We start from the raw sequence: 17,595 nt of genomic DNA, 5'->3' as shown, positions 1-17,595 counted from the left end.
TGGCCGCCCCACCAGGCAACCGTTGTTCATTTGTCCGCCGCGTGTGGTGAATGTTTCGCGGTGAGAAACGAGGTCACGCGTTGGCGGCCATTGCCGAATTAAAGTCGCCGTCGTGCGGAGCCGCGACCCGACCCGACCCCGTCCTGGAGTTCGCTTTCATTTCTCTGGCGTCTGATTGGTCGTAGCGAGTGCGCACGCGTGAACAGGGGTCAAGGACAGTCATCGTTCTCAAAAAACCTTCCGCTGTATGCATGTTGAACTTCTTCTGCACCGTACGTAGCCAAACAATTGGTGGGGCAAGGTTGTCGTCAGCTCAACATGACCTCTCGCCGTGCGTGGAGCCGCAGGAAAGCCTCGAGTCTCAAGAGCCTCTTTTCAGGAGGGTCTTGCCAAGTTCTCGCAGTAGGGAGGGGGGTGATCTTGCTGCTACTGTGCGGGGGTCACACGTCGAGTGACTTGCAGGGGATCTTCAGCAGTGACTGGGATGTTTTTGACCATCACAGGTTTCACGCTGTGGGTGGGTGGGCGGGTAACTTTTAGCGACGGAAGTCAAAACGGAGAGCCCGGAGGAAACCCATGCAGAACAGGGGGAGAGAACATACAAACTGCGCACACAGACTGTTGGGGCAAGTGCCCTTAGCGAACGGCACTTCTGTGGGCCGGAATGGGACGCGGCATGGATGGATGACCAGCAGCGCAGAGTGGCCTTTCACTTTCATGGTGGAGGCCCAGGACCAGTTGAGATATTCGCCGGCTATTGGAATTGTGATCGCGAATCGAACTCTAGTCAGAGGGTTCGTAGCGCTGTGCGTTGACCGCAGTGCCACCGCTCACTCATCACACACGCGCACGCACACACACACGCGCACGCACACACACACGCGCACGCACACACACACTGGTCGGCCAAAATTGCGTGGAGATTTATTCGCGTAAACTGGGGCCTCGTTACAGATCAGGCATTCACATGATATAGGAGACCGTGTAACGTTGTGCGGGTGTGTGTACGTGTAGAGCATGCGCGGGTGTGTAAACCTGTGGTGTGTGTTGACGCACACACACGCACCCCTTGTGTTAGTCCACCCACACCGACACACACACACACAGGTCCCCCATGTAGCCTCTACAGACTGTTGGGGCAAGCGATGTTAACGAGCGACTTATGGAGGCCGACACGGCACAGGAGGGGGGGGGTATTGTGGCCAGCATTATACACGGCCGCCTTTGTCTCCCCCAGTGCTGACGTGTGCACGCTGCACCAGGCACTCGTTTAAGGCCGAGTCGACCTAGGGGGGGTAAAGCCTTGAGCCGGGTGCAAATGTCACTCGCTGACCTTGTCAGCTGTGGTCCGGGAATTGAACTCGGTTCGCTCATATCGTAGTGCAGTGCGCTAACCGGTGCGCCACCGCTCCCCAACACACTGACACGCACGGAAACGCTCGGACAAATTCATACCGTCTCCCACACGCGGAGCGTTTGAATTAAAAGAGATTGCAGATCATACAAAGTCACATGCAGACTCACACGGACACTCGCAGATACACACACTCACCCAGACATGTGCACACAAACACAAACCCAGAGTCACACATACACACATTTAACTATGGAATGATGAGAATCCACTTTGTGACAGACAGACACCCAATACAAGGACACACGGGAGCACGGACACACACCCTACACACCGACACTTGCACTCCGTTACAGCCACAGACAACACCCCTCGGAGACCGCCACTCTCTCAACACACCCTCTCCATCCTCTCATCATCACTCCTGCCCCCTCCACCCCCTCACCCCACCATGGCTCCATCCCCTCCATCACTCGCCCATCACTCCCATCCTCTCCCCGCCCACATCACGGCCATTGATACTCCTCTCCCCATTCACGGGCATCCTCCTCGCATCACCCCAGCACCCCCCCCCCCATCCTCACATCCCCCCCCACACCGCCGCATTACTCGAACGCGGCGATGAGCACCATCATGGCGACGCCGGTGAGCATGGCGACGAGTTGTCGGGCGGACTGAGCGAGGGGCGCGGCTCGGCCCAGCAGCTCGGGCAGGATGGAGACGGTGGCGATGTAGATGAAGCCGCCCGCAGTGAAAGGCAGCACCCACGCAGAGGCCGCCTCGCCAGCCCCTTCCGCCAGCAGCGAGCACGCCGTGCCCGCCAGGGCGCCCACCGCCGTCAACAGCTGCAGCCACATGGCCTGCGTCGGGGTGCGGTGGGGTGGGGGGAGATGTCATCGTCGTCAACTTCGTCATCGTTGTTATAACCGTGGTTATCGTCATCGTCGTCATCAGCAGCATCATTCGTTATTATCATCATCAGTTTAACGTGTAGTTGGCTTTCGCGGCCGATGTCATTAATAATAAAGGTTGTTGGGTTAATCTTGATTTGAAGCTTTCGTGACTGCAGGAATCCATACTCTTTGGTTCTTTCGGTAAAGTCACGTGGGTAGAAAATAAAATAAATCACGACGTTTCGATCGTGTAAGTATAAATGTGTCGTAAACCTCCACCACCCGACACAGCCAATTAGTAAGGGATTTGGCACGTAAACAAAACCTACCGCTATTATGGCAAATCGCCCAGTAATGCTGGATGTAATTACCAGCGAAACGTTATTGAACTCAAATTGTAAACGTAGATTTACTCTCCAACATCGGTGGGCTGAAGTAGTCACCAATTTGTGTGTTGTTTACGTGACAAATCCCTTACTAATTGGCTGTGTCGGGTGGTGGAGGGTTACGACACATTTATACTTACGGGATCTAACCTAAAAATCTTTATTATTTATGTCATCATCATCGTCCTCCCTGACTTGCTTCTTGGAGCCCACCATCACTCGCACACTCGTGCAGAGACAAAGGTCCCCCCTCCCCATATAACCTTCACACACTGGTGGGGCAAGTGCTGTTCGCGAGCAGCAGAACCTATGAAGGCCTGCGCGGCACAGGAGAGGTTGGGTGGCCAGGACCACGCCCGGCCGCCTTTGTCTCCCCAGAGGCGATGTTTACTACACACCGCACCACGCAGTCGACCTAGGGGAGGCCCAGGAACTGCTCAACCCCCCCCCCCCCCGTCCCTCCCCACCCCTCCCACCTGTCTCTTGGTGCAGCCCGACTGCAGGAGGATGGCGAAGTCGCCGATCTCGTGGGGGATCTCGTGCAGCAGGATGGTGAGCGTCGTCACCACGCCCACGTTGGGCCCCACCAGGAAGGAGGCCCCGATCGCCAGGCCGTCCGTGAAGTTGTGCGTCACGTCCGCTGCCAGGTTCAGGTAGCCCGACACCTGCAGCTCTCCTGGAGACGCGGGCGAGACGCGGGGGACAAGGTTCAAGCAGCTGGACACGTGTGGTTCTCCTTACACGCACGCGGATACATTGGGACACACGGACACACGCGCGGACACACGCGCGGACACACGCGCGGACACACGCGCGGACACAGGGACACACACGCAGACACGGGGGGACACAGGGACACACGGACACACACGCAGACACACGGGGGGACACACAGGGACACGCGGACACACGCAGACACACGGGGACTCGGCGAAATGATGACCCTGGAAGACATTAGAAAACAGGTACACGGGGACACGTGGGGAACTGATGACACAGACATAGGGTCACGGAGTCAGAACCACAAGGACACCGACACACAGGGACACGGAGACACACGCGTCACTCACGTTTGGGCTCCTCCTCCCTCTTCTCAGCCCCTCCCTCCTGGGCCCCCCCCCTGGCCCCCGTCTGCAGGAGCCACCTCCCCCTCCTGGGGGCTGGCTGGGTCCGGGCGTCTCCTCCGCACCCCCTCCACCTCCCCCTCCACCACCTCCTTCCCCTCCACCACCTCCTCCCCCTCCACCACCTCCCCCTCCCCGTCCCCTTTATCCGATTTCTTCGCTCCCTTCTCTCGTTTCTCGACTGCGCGCCGCACACACAAAGACAAAGGTCCCCTGTGTAGCCCGCGCAGGCGGTTGGGGCAAGTGCTGTCAGCGAGTAACACGGCACACGACGACGTGGGAGGGTGTCCAGCACCACTCCAAGGCCACATACCTTTGTCTCCCCCAGTGTTGATGTTTACACGCCGGAACATGTACTCATTTAAGGCTGAGTCGATCTAGGGGCAGGCCCTGGACCGGTTCAGACAGTCGCCACCGATGTCGACTACTGGACATCTGTGAAAAAGAGCTTCATAGCTCATCGGATTCCTCCAGTATCAATAAATGTTCTCATTCTGACCGTGAGAGGGAATCGAGTTCGGGTCGCCGGGTTTGTAGCGCACCGTGCCAACAACTGCGCCACCACTTCCCAACTTACATTCGGACGTACACACATGCACACACACGCACGCACACACACACGCACGCACACACACACGCACGCGCACACACGCACGCACGCGCACACACGCACGCACGCGCACACACGCACGCACGCACACACACACACGCACGCACACACTCACACACAGCACGCACGCACACAACGCACGCACGCACACACACGCACACACACACACGCACGCACACACGTGCGCACGCACACACGCACACACACACGCACACACGTGTGGATTCGTGATCTCACACTTCGTCCGGGACTATGCCTTGCAAAGACGATGACAGTGAACACGCCTATGCCGTGGCTATACCCGTGTCTGTGACTATAAGCACCGCGACTGCTCTCCCGTGACTGACAGTGACTCACCGTGAGCGTGACCGTGACTGTGGCCGTGTCCATGGCTCCCTTTGATGTGTCTCACGAACATCTCCACGGAGAGGAAGACGATGATTCCGCACAGAACCCAGAGGCCCACGGACATGAGGTGCGAGCCAGGGCCTGCAAACAAAGACAATGACCCCCCCCACCCGTGTAGCCTTAACAGACTGTTGGGGCAAGTGCTGTTAGCGAGTAGCACCTATGAAGACCGGCACGGCGCACGAAGGGGTGGGTGGCCAACACCATATTCGCCCGGCCGCCTTTGTTTCCCCAGTGGCGATGTTTACACACCGCACCGGGTACTTAGGTGTGGCCCAGCATCATTTCAGATAAACATCACTGGTGTTGGCCGTGAGTGGGAATTCAACTCAGGTTGCCGGGTTCGTAGCGCAGTGCGCTCACCACTGCGTCACCGCTTCCCGCACACACAGATACACACACAAGGCAAAGACACACACGGACAACAACAGCAACAACAGACGCCATTCGCCATTAAGTGGTGCCAGGCTAGGTGCACCTCGAAGGCCACGTGGAGTGTGGAAGGGGCTCGCTGACAGGAGGTCACGGGACAGACCCAGGTGCCATGGGTTGATTGACTTGAGATACATATCCACAAAAAACCACAGACACAGACACACGTAGGCACGCAGCAATGTATACACACACAGTATGAAAAGTAAGAAGAGGTTTTACCCTGACTGAAATTAAAACAGTTGTTAAGATGTTCAAACGCCAAACAGAAACCTTTTGCTAGGAATCAAGTCTGCATTAACCACACGTACTTGTGGTGAACATGGAAACAAACATCCTCTGGCATCCCTGTCAACCCCTTATCAGTGCCGACCTTATTACAGATCAATTCAGAGCTTATTGGTCACGCCGTGCCCTTTTAAATCTCAACGATCATCCTGCAAAGTCCCATATGGACCTGAAAACTCAATTTCCTTGCACAAGAATATGGGTAAACCGTATGGGTTGACACGTATGCTCTGGTAATAAATGCGCTGCCTTTAAAACCGATTGGCCTACATTATCAAAAGCATGTTTATACTCTTAGTTTTTTCGGTAAAGTCATGTAGGTAAAAAAATGAAATTAAAATTAATAAAATAAAATAATAAAAATCACGAGGTTTCGGAGGCAACACAAGTCTCCGTCATCAGGTGGGACCGTCACAGCCAGATTTGCTACGTGACTTTACCGAAAAAACTAAGAGTATGAATCCTTGCAGTCACGAAAGCTTCAAATCTAGAATTAGAAGCATGTTTGTTTGTGTGTTCACCACATGTACGGGTGGTCAATGCAGTGACTTGATTCCTTGCAAAAGGTTTCTGTTTGGTGTTAGAACATCTTAACAGCTCCTGTTTCATTGCCGGAAAGGGTAAAACCAATTCTTATTTTTCATACTTCGATAATGGAAAAAAAGGTCACGTGAGATATACACACACCAAGGGTGGCACAGTCGGGTTTTTTACAATCGGGTTTAATTGTCTTTTTATATTAAACAAGATCATCTGAGATTGGGAGAAATCCGGTTTAATTTGTTCTAATTGCAGAACCGCACTTCGCCAACTTCTCAACGCCGCCAGTAAGGAACTCACTGGCGGCGCCCACGATTGTGGAGGAGAAGCTCGTGTTCATCAAGACCAACCTGCCCGCCGCATTCAACGACTACCCCGTGCCCGACGGCCCCCCGAGTACGATAGTAGCACCGACGAAGGAAGCAGCCTAAGCCTCGGATCAGAGTTTCGTATTCATTAAACCAGGCTTTAATTCCCCGAAATCGGGTTCAATTGTATTAAAGAAAAAACTCGATGTCTGCCGCTGGAAAAATCGAGTTTTTTCCACCCATGACACACACACGCAGTCCGTGTTGTCTCACCGTGGCTGTGTCCGTGTCCCTGGTTGTGCGTCTCGCCGTGTCCGTGTCCGTGTCCGGACTCCGAGTGGTGAGAGTGCGGCTCTGAGATACACGGAGACACAACAAATCATATGGTTCTTTCGGTAAAGTCACGTAGAAAGGAAATAATAAAATAATAAAAATATAAAACATTAAAAAATTCTCACGACGTTTCGACTGCAACACAAGCAATCATCATCAGGTGTGAAATCCACAGCAAGAAAATGCTATGCAAAGACACGCCACGCAGAGACGCGCCGTGTGGAGACACGCCACGCAGAGACATGCCGTGTGGAGACACGCAGTGTGGAGACACGCCACACAGAGACATGCCGTGTGGAGACACGCCGTGTGGAGACACGCCACGCAGAGACACGCCACGCAGAGACACGCCGTGTGGAGACACGCCACGCAGAGACACGCCGTGTGGAGACACGCCACGCAGAGAAACGCCGTGTGGAGACACGCCACGCAGAGACACGCCGTGTGGAGACACGCCACGCAGAGACACGCCACGCGGAGACACGCCACGCAGAGACACGCCACGCAGAGACACGCCACGCAGAGACACGCCACGCAGAGACACGCCACGCAGAGACACGCCACGCAGAGACACGCCACGCAGAGACACGCCACGCAGAGACACGCCGTGTGGAGACACGCCACGCAGAGACACGCCGTGTGAGACACGCCACGCAGAGACACGCTGTGTGAGACACGCCACGCCACGCAGAGACACGCCACGCGGAGACACGCCACGCAAGACACGCCACGCAGAGACACGCCACGCAGAGACACGCCACGCAGAGACACGCCACGCAGAGACACGCCACGCAGAGACACGCCACGCAGAGACACGCCACGCAGAGACACGCCGTGTGGAGACGCCACGCAGAGACACGCTTGTGGAGACACGCCACGCGGAGACACGCCACGCGGAGACACGCCACGAGGAGACACGCCACGCGGAGACACGCCACGCAGAGACACGCCGTGTGGAGACACGCCACGCAGAGACACGCTGTGTGGAGACACGCCACGCGGAGACACGCCACGCGGAGACACGCCACGAGGAGACACGCCACGCGGAGACACGCCACGCAGAGACACGCCACGCAGAGACACGCCACGCAGAGACACGCCACGCAGAGACACGCCACGCAGAGACACGCCACGCAGAGACACGCCACGCAGAGACACGCCACGCAGAGACACGCCACGCAGAGACACGCCACGCAACGGGAGGAACGCCACGGACACGCTGTGTGGAGACACGCCACGCGGAGACACGCCACGCGGAGACACGCCACGAGGAGAACGCCACGCGGAGGACACGCCACGCAGAGACACGCCACGCAGAGACACGCCACGCGGAGACACGCCGTGTGGAGACACGCCACACAAAGACACGCCACGCGGAGACACGCCACGTGGAGACACGCCACGCGGAGACACGCCACGCAGAGACACGCGGAGACACGCCACGCAGAGACACGCCACGCAGAGACACGCCACGCAGAGACAAGCCACGCCGAGACACGCCACGCAGAGGACACGCCACGCAGAGACACGCCACGCAGAGACACGCACGCAGAGGACACGCCGTGTGGAGACACGCCGTGTGGAGACACGCCACGCAGAGACACGCCGTGTGGAGACACGCCACGCAGAGACACGCCACGCAGAGACACGCCACGCAGAGACACGCCACGCAGAGACACGCCGTGTGGAGGCAGGCCACTCGGGTGCTGCGGTCACCGATGGCGTGGGGGATGAGGTGGAGGAAGGCGTCTCCGAGGAGTCCCCCCGAGGCGAAGCTGAGCAGCGTGTGCAGCAGCGAGGAGCGACGCGCCGAGTCCGAGTCGAGCGGCACCAGGAAGAGTATGAGGAACGGCGCGGCGGAGATCAGCAGCGTGGCGCCCAGGGCCTGCGGGGAGACATGGTGAGACACGGGGACACGGTGAGACACGGGGACACGGTGAGACACGGGGACACGGTGAGACGCGGGGACACGGTGAGACACGATGAGACACGGGGACACGGTGAGACACGGTGAGACACGGTGAGACACGGTGAGACACGGTGAGACACGGTGAGACACGGGGACACGACACGGATACACACGACGGCATGGTGAGACACGGGGACACGGTGAGACACGGGGACACGGTGAGACACGGGGACACGGTGAGACGCGGGGACACGGTGAGACGCGGGGACACGGTGAGACACGATGAGACACGGGGACACGGTGAGACACGGTGAGACACGGTGAGACACGGTGAGACACGGGGACACGACACGGATACACACGACGGCATGGTGAGACACGGGGACACGGTGAGACACGGTGACATGGTGAGACACGGTGACATGGTGAGACACGGTGAGACACGGGGACATGGTAAGAGACATGGATACACACGACGGCACGGTGAGACATGGGAACATGGTGAGACACGGAGACACAGTAAGATACGGAGACAGTGAGACAAGGGGGGAAGATACGGAAACACGGCGGCACGGTGAGATACCGGGACATGGTAAGAGACATGGAATCACACGGCGGCACGGTGAGACATGGGGACATGGCGAGACACCGGGGCATGGTGAGACGTGGGGACACAGCGAGATACGGGGAGAAGACACGGAAACACATGGCGACACGGTGAGACATGGTGACACATTGAGACACCGCGACACGATGAGACACGGGGACACAGTGAGACACGGAAACACGGCGGCATGGTGAGACACGGGGAGACATGGGGACAGCACAGAAGCGCCGGGGACTTGAGGAAGTAAAAAAAGAGCAAGGGACACGTGGAGACGGGAGACACGTGTAACTACGGAGGGACACCTGGAGGCACGGACTAATCTATACATATATGAACTTCCTTCGCGCAATACGCAGCCACCCGTTCTAATCGGAGGCACACGAGGAGAGAGAGAGAGGGAGACGTGGAAGGTGCACGTGGAGACGCTGAACACAGAGGGACACGTGGGGACACGGAGAGACACGTGGGGACACGGAGAGACACGTCAGCACTCCGGCTGCCATGGGGCGGATCAGCGGACACGGATAGACGGCTACTGCGCGTCACGGGGTGTTACGGGTCGACTGAGACGACTGGTGGTTTGCACCACGTGTACTGCCCGCTGTGCCCCGCACCCCCCCGTGTCGACTTCGACAGACTGTTGGGGCAAGTGCCTGGTTGGCTACGTGCGGTGCGCGAAGGATGTTCAACAAAGGAGTTCAACATACAGTCAAAGCGCTTTAAGGCTGGCTTGGTGTACGAGCGGGTTTGTGGCCTGACCCACTTGCCCCGGCTTACTCATTTAGGGCTGAGTCGACCTAGAGGGAGGCTCAAGACCGGTTCAGATATTCACCACTCAAGCTGGCTCACCCACTGCGCCACCGCTCACAAAAAAATAAGACGAAGATCCCCTTAAACAGTTGCTGTCAGCGAGCAGCACCTATGAAGGCCGGCACGGCACACGAAGTGGGTGTGGGTGGCCAGCACCACGCCCGGCCACCTTTGCCTCCACACAGTGGACGATGTTTTTCCACACCGCACCGGGTACTCGTTCAAGGCCGAGTCGACCTAGGGGAGGAGCAGGAGACCGCGGTCCAAATATATTCGCCACCGGCGGCGGCGGAGTTGTTGGGGGGTGATCGTGAGCGGGACTCGAATTTCGGGTCGCAGGGTTCGTCGCGCTAACCGCTGCGCCACCGCTCCACGCGACACGTGGAGGCACGGCAACACCGAGGCGCTCGCTCCCCACAACAACAACAACAACCACCGCCATTCGCCACTAAGCGGCAGTGCCGCCTGCCACGGCGCTTGTGCCAGGCTATGTGCACCTTGAGGCTATCACGTGAAGTGTCGAACACTCACTGGCAGGAGGTCACGGGGCAGAACGCAGCCGGCGCCACGGGTTGAACCGACAGAAAGACGCGGCGACACGCACAGCGACAGCCATCGCCTGCATCTACACAACAACAACAACGACCTCCATTCGCCACTAAGTGGCGGTGACGTCACCACGACGCTTGTGCCAGGCTATGTGCACCTTGAGGCCACGTAAAGTGTCGAACACCCACTGGCAGGAGGAGGTCACGGGGCAGACCCATCAGGTGCCACGGGTCGACTGACTGAGACGACCGAGATGACTGGCTGATGCACCACCTGTGCCCCCCCTACTGTGACAGGCTAGGTGCACCACATGTGCCTCCTACTGTACCAACTTGCTGTGCTTTATCCACCCGGCGTTCTGCACGTATCCACACAGCGACAGGCCTCACCTGCATCCACACGGTCGCCGCGTCTCTCCTCTCAGTCCCGTGGAGCTCCATCTCCTCTTGCTGCCCCTGCTGCTGCTGCTGAGTCTTGGCCGTCTCGTAGTGCTTCTGGTGGTACTTATCGGCCGGGTTGGTAGGCCCGTGGCCGTGAGGGCAGCCTCCGCCGGGCCCGTGAGTGTGCCCGTGTCCGGCTTGTCCACCGTGAGTGTGCCCGGCTTGTCCACCGTGCGAGTGCCCGTGCCCGGCTTGTCCACCGTGAGTGTGCCCGTGCCCGGCTTGTCCACCGTGCGAGTGCCCGTGTCCGGCTTGTCCACCGTGAGTGTGCCCGTGTCCGGCTTGTCCACCGTGAGTGTGCACGTGTCCGGCTTGTCCACCGTGAGTGTGCCCGTGTCCGGCTTGTCCACCGTGCGAGTGCCCGTGGCCCTGGCCGCTCACGGTCGCGCACACGAGGCCCGCGAGCAGGCCGAGGCGCAGGAGGAAGAGGGGAGACATTGCGGGGAGTCTCGCTGCTACTCTGGGGGTCTCTCTCTCTGGCTTTGGAGTCTCGCTCGCCTCTCTCCAAGGTCCCCCAACTCCCCCAACTCCCCACCGGATTCGCTCTGGTTCGGAATCTGGTTCCGTTTTCCGCGTGGTTCCCGCTTCTCACAAACTCGGGATCTTCGTTTCCCCGGTAACTCTGCCCGCCGGTGTTGTGGACGTGGGGTGATGGTGGTGATGGTGGTGATGTGTGTGGGGGGGTTCTACTCAACAGCGGTTCCGTTCAGCTCCGCGCTGTTCCCTCCCGTCGCTCCGGCCTAGTTGGGATCCGTACGCCTACGCGATGGGGCCACAGTTTCGCTCTGCCCCGGATGATGTGCTCTGCCCTTGCGTGCCCACTTCACCATCGCTCGGACACCGCTGGCAGAATCGCACTCCCCTGGTTTTCTCCCTCCTCCTCCTTGGCTCTCGGCTCGGCTCTGGTTCCCTCGACTCCAGATCCGCGTTCCCTTTCGGGATTTTCATTCCCCCCCCCCCCACACGCCGCCTCGTGATTGGCCCGCCGGCCCGAGAGACGTCGCGCGCGCTGCAGCCAATGGGAGCACAAGCTCGTGGGCCCCCCCCGCCCCCCTCCCCCCTCCCCCCAACTGCGGAACGACCCCCCCCCCCCCCCACACGCCGCCTCGCGATTGGCCCGCCGGCCCGAGAGACGTCGCGCGCGCCGCAGCCAATGGGAGCACAAGCTCGTGGGCCCCCCCCCGCCGTCCCCCTCCCCCCCCGCGTTGTTGTGGGGGAGGGGGCACGTGACGTGGCAGGTCGCGTCGCTCCACGATGAGCGTGATGGCGTCACCGCAGCCGCAAAGCGTGCGTGATGACGGCATCACGCACGCGGCCGTGACGTCATCGCGCTTTCTCCACAGCCGCCGTTAAGAGCGTGTCGACGTCATCCGCTCATTCAATTGTAAGTGTCGTGAAAGCGTGGTGACGTCATCGCGCTTTCTCCACAACCGCCGTGAAAGCGTGGTGACGTCACCACGCGTTTAACTGACTCGGGCTGTGGGTGACAAATCACGCCGCCCCATCATTGCAGCGCGGTGCGTGATGACGTCAACAACTCCCGTAATTCTTTAACGCGATGACGTCGCCACCGTGAGGCATTAATGAGGTGCGTGATGACGTCACGGTCACAGTGGCGGGAAAAGCGATGCGGGGTGACGTCATCGCGCCACATCACGTGGGGCTGCGGTGATGAAGGTGGTAACATCGCAAATTAGACCGGAGACTTAGGGCCGTCCATAAATGACGTCACGCACCTAGGGGGGGGGGGGGGTCAGACATTTGTGTGACGGGGGGAGAAATGTGACGTCACATCAAAATGCGCAACTTTAAATATAGACAACACGTTCTACTTAATTAAATAGACTTTTTAATAAATGTGTTCTCCTACAACATCAGAGTGCAGCGCCACATTAAATACGCACTACAATGACAGTAGTTTAAAGCGATTTGAAGCATGTTTTAATGAGGGGGGAGGGTAAAAAAGCGTCCAAAATCGCGTGACGTCATTTATGGACGCCCCCTTGATTGATTTTTAGACATAATCTGCAATCTTAACTCACAACCAATTCGAGTGTAGTGCAAGTACCAATGAGGTAACCGATGCAGTACATGTGTACGCACTGCGCGTTTTAATTCGCAATCTTTGCAACATCATGGGCCAGTATAAAAGTATCAGAATAGTATTTTACCCTTTGTGACAATAAAACAGGAGGTGTCAAGATGTTAAAACACCAAACTGAAACCTTTTGCGAGGAAGCATGTCTGCATTAACCACACACATACTTGTGGTGAACATGCAACAACAACAACAACAAAAACATGATGTGGTAGTATATGATGCATTGTATTTGACAGTGCATCATATACAAAGCTGTCTCTGGTCCATACCAGATTGACCTTTGTAGCTGCTCACCCCGAGCTCTCAATGTCTTGACTGGCATTATCTTTGTGATGATAATTGTTTTTTTTACCCTTCTATCTGGCAAAAAAACTGACACCTTTTTACAAGGAGTCATGTTTGCATAGACCACAATACCTGCAGTCATAATGCAAACAAAAGACATAACTCTGATAATGTATGCACTTCTCCTTGAAATTGATTGGTCCACACCCGAGACAGCTTTCCTTAGAGCCTAGTCTCACATGGCGTCATCTGGTCCAACCCATGTGAGACTAGGCTCTAATAAAAGCTGTCTCGGGTGTGGACCAATCAACTTCAAGGACAGTGCACATTATCAGAATTATGTCTTTTGTTTGTATTATGACTGCAGGTATTGTGGTCTATGCAAACATGACTCCTTGTAAAAAGGTGTCAGTTTTGTTGCCAGATAGAAGGGTAAAAAAACAATTATCATATTTTTACTGGCAAATGAGGTTCCCATAGTGTAGATATCTTTGTGATGTTCGCCTTTTGGCGTCCTCTGGACTAACGCTGTTTGAGACGAGGCTCTAAAGAAAGCTGTCTCTAAATTTCGATTTAAAGCTTTCGTGACTGCAGGGATTCATATTCTTGGATCTTTCGGGAAAGTCACGTAGAAGGGAAATAATAAAATAATAAAAATTTGACAATAAGATTCTCACGACGTTTCGGACACAACACAAGCAGCCGTCGTCAGGTTAAGAAATAAAATAAAAAAGCCGTCTCTGGTGTGGACCAATCAGTTTCAAAGACAATACATCATCATTTACTACCACAGCATGTGTTTTTTTTCATGTTCACAATTATTTGTGGTTAATGTAGACATGATTCAGTTTGGTGTTTTAACATCTTGGCACAACTGTTTAATTGCTATAAAGGGTTTAACCTATTCTTATAATCTACGTAACTGTTGAGCCACTAGGAGGCAGTAGGGGTCCACTCAGCCTCAAACGTCAACACAAACACCTGCATCGATTTCCCAATGGGATACATTTAGAACTCGCGGGGTGCGCGTGAGTGTCGACTTTTGTCCACCACTCGGAACAGGGGCCGTGGGACAGATAACGTGAGACAGAGCCATGAGACAAATGACGTGGGACAGATCCATGGGACAAAGCCATTGGACAAGGCCATGGGACAAATAACGTGGGACAGATCAATGGGACAGATAACGTGGGAAAGATGCATGGGACAAATAACGTGGGACAGATGCATGGGACATAACGTGGGACAGATCAATGGGACAGATAACGTGGGACAGAGACATGAGACAAATGACGTGGGACAGGTGCATGGAACAAAGCCATTGGACAAGGCCATGGAACAAATAACGTGGGACAGATCCATGGGACAGATAACGTGGGACAGATAACGTGGGACAGATCCATGGGACAGAGCCATGGGACAAAGCCATTGGACAAGGACATGGGACAAATAACGTGGGACAGATCAATGGGACAAATAACGTGGGACAGATGCATGGGACAGATAACGTGGGCTCACAAACACGTGGGAGGAGAAGGATACATCGTCACGGCAGCGATGACGCCACTCCACTTGCTACTACTGACGCAATCATCTGCCCCATCAATCGCCTTAGTGTAAAAGTATCACACGAAGATAAATATCTATAGACGCACACAGGGATTTATAGATTCACACGGCCAATCCATAGACTCACGCAAAGATGTACAGATGTAGACAGAGCAAGGCCGTAATTGTAATAAATATTGGGGGACACACATCCCCCCCAATATTCAAATATGCTCCAAATGTCCCCCCCAATATATTGCTATAAAATAGATTTCTGTTTATATGATTGTGGTTATGGTTGTACTTTTTAATCCATAATCTCTGCCATTACATACAATGAAGCAAGAAAATATAAAAAAACAGAGCAATGTAATACAATACACTATTAGACATTATTGTAAAAAATAAAAAAAACAGTCCATCCTATGTGTTAGTGAATTTTTTAAATATTTTAGGCAGGAAATTAGTTTTCAAATTTAGATTTTTTTTCTGGGGGGGGGGGGGTCCCAGACCCCCTGGAAGATTTGGTCTCCCCCAATGTTGACTCCATGGCTACGGCCTTGATACATAGAACCAACAATACACTCACATAGAGACTCATCGACTCACGCGGGCATCTATAAATTCACACTAAGACCCGTAGAGACCCATAGGCTCACACAGAAATACTGTTTCTAAATTCACAGCCGTAGACTCACACAGGGATCTATAGATTCACACTGAAATTCATAGACTAACACAGAGAGCTATAGACTCATACTGAGACCCATAGACCCACGCTGAGCACTTCCGAGTAGCACGGTTGGCTACGTACGGTGCGAAAGAAGTTTAACATACATACAGAGACATCCATATACTTACACAGCAACCCATAGACTCACACATAGAGCCACAGATTCACACTGTAGACTCCCACAGATGTATAGATGTACACTGTCTTATAGTAATCTCCCTGTGTCCCCGTGTATTTCACTGTGTCTCACGGCGTCCCCGTGTGTCAGTGTTCATGTGTCCCCGTGCGTCTGCGTCTTCGTGCGTCTCTCGGACACACAGCCGGTGGGCGAGACTAATCGCGGAGTGGCAGTCGAAGGATGGAACGCGTCTGAGAGGGCACGTCCAGAGGGAAGACGGAGCGATGGTGAGATCAACTCGTGTGCAGGTGCCATGCGGAGCGCATTGCAGGATCACGACAGATGGCGACGGCTGAGGAGGCCTTCATCCAGCAGTGGATCGACCGTGGCCGATAACGACGACGGGGCTTGCATCGTGGACGTTGAGCATCGAATGTAATCGATGATACGAGTCGGCAAAATCTGTGGCGATGGTGGTGGTGAGCGGTAGTTGCAAAGGTTAGCGCTACGTTTGCGCTACGAATCCGGCCACCCGAGTTCAATTCCCGCTCACGGCCAACAAAAATTGACGGTAATCTGAACCGTTTCTGGGCCTCCCCTAGGTTGACTCAGCCTGAAATGAGTACCTGGTGACAAAGGCGGCCGTGCGTGGTGTTGGCCACCCACCCCCTCGTGCGCCGTGCCGGCCTTCATAGGTGCTCGCTAACAGCACTTGCCCCAGCAGTCTACACGGGGGATTGTTGTATTTGTGTGTGTGCAATGCAAGGCCGTAGCCATGGAGTCAATATTGGGGGGGACCAAATCTTCCAGGGGGTCTGGGGTCCCCCCCCCCAGAAAAAAAAATCTAAATTTGAAAACGAATTTCCTGCCTAAAATATAAAAAAATTCACTAACACATAGGATGGACTTTTAATTATTTTTTTCCAATAATGTCTAATACTGTAGTGTATTGTATTACATTGCTCTGTTTTTTTCTTTTTTTACCTTTTCTTGTTTCATTGTATGTAATGGCAGAGATTAGGGATTAATAAAGTACAACCATAACCACCATCATATATATTATAATTGCGGCCTTGGTGCAATACGCTACTCAATTCGGTGAACCCGCCTTCGATTCCGGTCCATGGTTACCATCAGCGGTCAGTGATATCGGACCCAAATCTTGAACTTCCCCGAAGTCGACTCAGCCTTAAATTCGCTCTGTACTCTCTCCAATCCTTTACTCCCGGTCGATGTTCTCTCTCCTTCCTTTAGTAGGGGGGCGCTGTGTCGCCACGTGGCACGCGATGCGCCGGCGCGTGGTGAACCACGGATCCGGAGGGTTGGTGGATAACGCACGGATGGGTTAGGTCGTGAGGGTGTTCATCATGAGACGGGACAACGATATAAGGCAGCACAGCAGGAAGGACGACGCCAGGATGCTGCCACAGTGGGCGTAACGGCGAGCGCGCTGACAATTGCGATGCAAGTGGCCGGCTCAATTTGATCTCCCGTTGCGGCAGTTAAAACTATGGAGCGAGTGTCTTGAATGCCTCGCTTCCCATCGTCCGTGTAATGGCTTCACCAGCTCACGTGTGGTGGTGATGGGGTAAAATGTGGGTGGTATATCGGCAGGTTAAGTGGTGGTGGTGGGGTAAAGTGTGGGTGGTGGATAGGAAGGTCACGTGGTGGTGGTGGGGTAAAGAGTGGGTGGTGCATCGGCAGGTCACTTGGTGGTGGTGGTGGGGTAAAGAGTGGGTGGTGCATCGGAAGGTCACGTGGTGGTGGTGGGGTAAAGTGTGGGTAGTGCATCGGCAGGTCACGTGGTGGTGGTGGTGGG

At 55.3% G+C, this 17,595-nt stretch overlaps 2 protein-coding genes across 2 annotated transcripts in view; one reads left to right on the top strand and one right to left on the bottom strand.

The window, feature by feature from the left end:
• Nucleotides 1–907: 907 nt before the first annotated feature.
• Nucleotides 908–11,952, bottom strand: LOC133354642 (zinc transporter Slc39a7-like). The gene is given in 8 exon segments (XM_061571666.1): nt 908–2,214; nt 3,110–3,309; nt 3,704–3,752; nt 3,754–3,938; nt 4,725–4,856; nt 6,617–6,697; nt 8,393–8,561; nt 10,941–11,952. Coding segments are annotated over 8 exon segments (1,560 nt in total). The 5' UTR covers nt 11,430–11,952; the 3' UTR covers nt 908–1,959.
• A 302-nt stretch (nt 11,953–12,254) lies between these two features.
• LOC133354702 (zinc transporter Slc39a7-like) overlaps nt 12,255–17,595 on the top strand; it is a 20,950-nt gene continuing 15,609 nt past the window's right edge. Inside the window, 1 exon segment of the mRNA XM_061571755.1 lies at nt 12,255–12,278. Within this exon segment, the coding sequence (XP_061427739.1) occupies nt 12,255–12,278 (24 nt within the window).

The sequence above is a fragment of the Lethenteron reissneri genome, chromosome 48 (genome assembly GCF_015708825.2).
Source record: "Lethenteron reissneri isolate LAM-NWPU_2019-01 chromosome 48, ASM1570882v1, whole genome shotgun sequence".
Lineage (NCBI taxonomy): Eukaryota > Metazoa > Chordata > Hyperoartia > Petromyzontiformes > Petromyzontidae > Lethenteron > Lethenteron reissneri.
The sequence above is the reverse complement of the archived record's forward strand: the minus strand, read 5'-3'. Positions and strand labels throughout refer to the sequence as shown.